Source organism: Corticium candelabrum, chromosome 1 (genome assembly GCF_963422355.1).
Source record: "Corticium candelabrum chromosome 1, ooCorCand1.1, whole genome shotgun sequence".
Taxonomy (NCBI): domain Eukaryota; kingdom Metazoa; phylum Porifera; class Homoscleromorpha; order Homosclerophorida; family Plakinidae; genus Corticium; species Corticium candelabrum.
This window is the reverse complement of record NC_085085.1, coordinates 207650-210865: the sequence shown is the minus strand read 5'-3', so window position 1 is coordinate 210865 and position 3216 is coordinate 207650. Positions and strand designations below refer to the sequence as shown.

The 3216-nt window shown below is 47.5% G+C and overlaps 1 protein-coding gene across 2 annotated transcripts in view; it reads right to left on the bottom strand.

Annotated features, from left to right (window-relative positions):
- Nucleotides 1-2975: 2975 nt before the first annotated feature.
- Nucleotides 2976-3216, bottom strand: part of LOC134197462 (sideroflexin-1-like) — a 6994-nt gene continuing 6753 nt past the window's right edge. For both annotated transcript variants that reach the window (XM_062666802.1, XM_062666795.1), the window contains one exon: nucleotides 2976-3198. In XM_062666802.1, coding sequence (XP_062522786.1) covers nucleotides 3102-3198 — 97 coding nt within the window. In that variant the 3' untranslated portion in view covers nucleotides 2976-3101. The remainder of the gene's footprint in view (nucleotides 3199-3216) is intronic.

Below are 3216 nucleotides of genomic sequence, written 5' to 3'. Positions count from 1 at the left end.
AAGGTGCTATGTTGTATTATGAACAGCAGGGTAGCCGAGCAGTACATCAATGAAGTCAAACATCAAACATCTCATAGTGTCAGCAAACTGGCAGAAACATTAGTTATGTGAATATTGGTGTGTCCACCATACTACATGTGTGTGTGTGTGTGTGTGTGTGTGTGTGTGTGTGTGTGTGTGTGTGTGTGTGTGTGTGTGTGTGTGTGTGTGTGTGTGTGTGTGTGTGTGTGTGTGTGTGTGTGTGTGTGTGTGTGTGTGTGTGTGTGTGTGTGTGTGTGTGTGTGTGTGTGTGTGTGTGTGTGTGTGTGTGTGTGTGTGTGTGTGTGTGTGTGTGTGTGTGTGTGTGTGTGTGTGTGTGTGTGTGTGTGTGTGTGTGTGTGTGTGTGTGTGTGTGTGTGTGTGTGTGTGTGTGTGTGTGTGTGTGTGTGTGTGTGTGTGTGTGTGTGTGTGTGTGTGTGTGTGTGTGTGTGTGTGTGTGTGTGTGTGTGTGTGTGTGTGTGTGTGTGTGTGTGTGTGTGTGTGTGTGTGTGTGTGTGTGTGTGTGTGTGTGTGTGTGTGTGTGTGTGTGTGTGTGTGTGTGTGTGTGTGTGTGTGTGTGTGTGTGTGTGTGTGTGTGTGTGTGTGTGTGTGTGTGTGTGTGTGTGTGTGTGTGTGTGTGTGTGTGTGTGTGTGTGTGTGTGTGTGTGTGTGTGTGTGTGTGTGTGTGTGTGTGTGTGTGTGTGTGTGTGTGTGTGTGTGTGTGTGTGTGTGTGTGTGTGTGTGTGTGTGTGTGTGTGTGTGTGTGTGTGTGTGTGTGTGTGTGTGTGTGTGTGTGTGTGTGTGTGTGTGTGTGTGTGTGTGTGTGTGTGTGTGTGTGTGTGTGTGTGTGTGTGTGTGTGTGTGTGTGTGTGTGTGTGTGTGTGTGTGTGTGTGTGTGTGTGTGTGTGTGTGTGTGTGTGTGTGTGTGTGTGTGTGTGTGTGTGTGTGTGTGTGTGTGTGTGTGTGTGTGTGTGTGTGTGTGTGTGTGTGTGTGTGTGTGTGTGTGTGTGTGTGTGTGTGTGTGTGTGTGTGTGTGTGTGTGTGTGTGTGTGTGTGTGTGTGTGTGTGTGTGTGTGTGTGTGTGTGTGTGTGTGTGTGTGTGTGTGTGTGTGTGTGTGTGTGTGTGTGTGTGTGTGTGTGTGTGTGTGTGTGTGTGTGTGTGTGTGTGTGTGTGTGTGTGTGTGTGTGTGTGTGTGTGTGTGTGTGTGTGTGTGTGTGTGTGTGTGTGTGTGTGTGTGTGTGTGTGTGTGTGTGTGTGTGTGTGTGTGTGTGTGTGTGTGTGTGTGTGTGTGTGTGTGTGTGTGTGTGTGTGTGTGTGTGTGTGTGTGTGTGTGTGTGTGTGTGTGTGTGTGTGTGTGTGTGTGTGTGTGTGTGTGTGTGTGTGTGTGTGTGTGTGTGTGTGTGTGTGTGTGTGTGTGTGTGTGTGTGTGTGTGTGTGTGTGTGTGTGTGTGTGTGTGTGTGTGTGTGTGTGTGTGTGTGTGTGTGTGTGTGTGTGTGTGTGTGTGTGTGTGTGTGTGTGTGTGTGTGTGTGTGTGTGTGTGTGTGTGTGTGTGTGTGTGTGTGTGTGTGTGTGTGTGTGTGTGTGTGTGTGTGTGTGTGTGTGTGTGTGTGTGTGTGTGTGTGTGTGTGTGTGTGTGTGTGTGTGTGTGTGTGTGTGTGTGTGTGTGTGTGTGTGTGTGTGTGTGTGTGTGTGTGTGTGTGTGTGTGTGTGTGTGTGTGTGTGTGTGTGTGTGTGTGTGTGTGTGTGTGTGTGTGTGTGTGTGTGTGTGTGTGTGTGTGTGTGTGTGTGTGTGTGTGTGTGTGTGTGTGTGTGTGTGTGTGTGTGTGTGTGTGTGTGTGTGTGTGTGTGTGTGTGTGTGTGTGTGTGTGTGTGTGTGTGTGTGTGTGTGTGTGTGTGTGTGTGTGTGTGTGTGTGTGTGTGTGTGTGTGTGTGTGTGTGTGTGTGTGTGTGTGTGTGTGTGTGTGTGTGTGTGTGTGTGTGTGTGTGTGTGTGTGTGTGTGTGTGTGTGTGTGTGTGTGTGTGTGTGTGTGTGTGTGTGTGTGTGTGTGTGTGTGTGTGTGTGTGTGTGTGTGTGTGTGTGTGTGTGTGTGTGTGTGTGTGTGTGTGTGTGTGTGTGTGTGTGTGTGTGTGTGTGTGTGTGTGTGTGTGTGTGTGTGTGTGTGTGTGTGTGTGTGTGTGTGTGTGTGTGTGTGTGTGTGTGTGTGTGTGTGTGTGTGTGTGTGTGTGTGTGTGTGTGTGTGTGTGTGTGTGTGTGTGTGTGTGTGTGTGTGTGTGTGTGTGTGTGTGTGTGTGTGTGTGTGTGTGTGTGTGTGTGTGTGTGTGTGTGTGTGTGTGTGTGTGTGTGTGTGTGTGTGTGTGTGTGTGTGTGTGTGTGTGTGTGTGTGTGTGTGTGTGTGTGTGTGTGTGTGTGTGTGTGTGTGTGTGTGTGTGTGTGTGTGTGTGTGTGTGTGTGTGTGTGTGTGTGTGTGTGTGTGTGTGTGTGTGTGTGTGTGTGTGTGTGTGTGTGTGTGTGTGTGTGTGTACTGTTGTATAGCTGTAGCAGGAGACTGATGATTTTCATGCATGTTGCTGTCTACGTTGTGCTCAACAAGCTGCTTTCTGTTCCTTCTAGTCTGCGGTTTAAGGACATGTTTCCTGCAGTGGATGAAGTGCATGCAATGCAAGCAATAGTTGAGGAAATAATCATGAATTCCTTATCAGCAGACTCAACACTGCAACGTTCACAAGACCCAATCACCATGGCAACAAACGATCACTCCAACCAGACTCTGTCACGAGCATATCTCCTTCATTCTCTGGCAGATGCAAACAGACAATTAGAACGAGGTCCTAGCCAGACAGCTACACAACTGTTGGAGAGAAAACTGATAAGGAAATACAATTTGTCAAAAAAGGATGTGACTGCTCTAAAGAGAATGTGGATGAAAGACCTTCTAGATGTTGTTGGACAGTAGATACATACTGATTGGGTGACTTCAACATAAGCATAAATACTACAAGACAAATGGTCAGTAAATAGAAGAAAAAATTATAAACTATATAACTCATAAGTGTTGATATCAATCACATTCTAGTAACACGTCACAGTCCTTTGTTAAAGTAGACTTTAGTTGTTGATTGGCTGGTGGCTGCAATGTGCTCTTGTAGTTCCTGCTCTAATTGACTGACTGGGAGGGAACTGTAGAAAACAACAGAA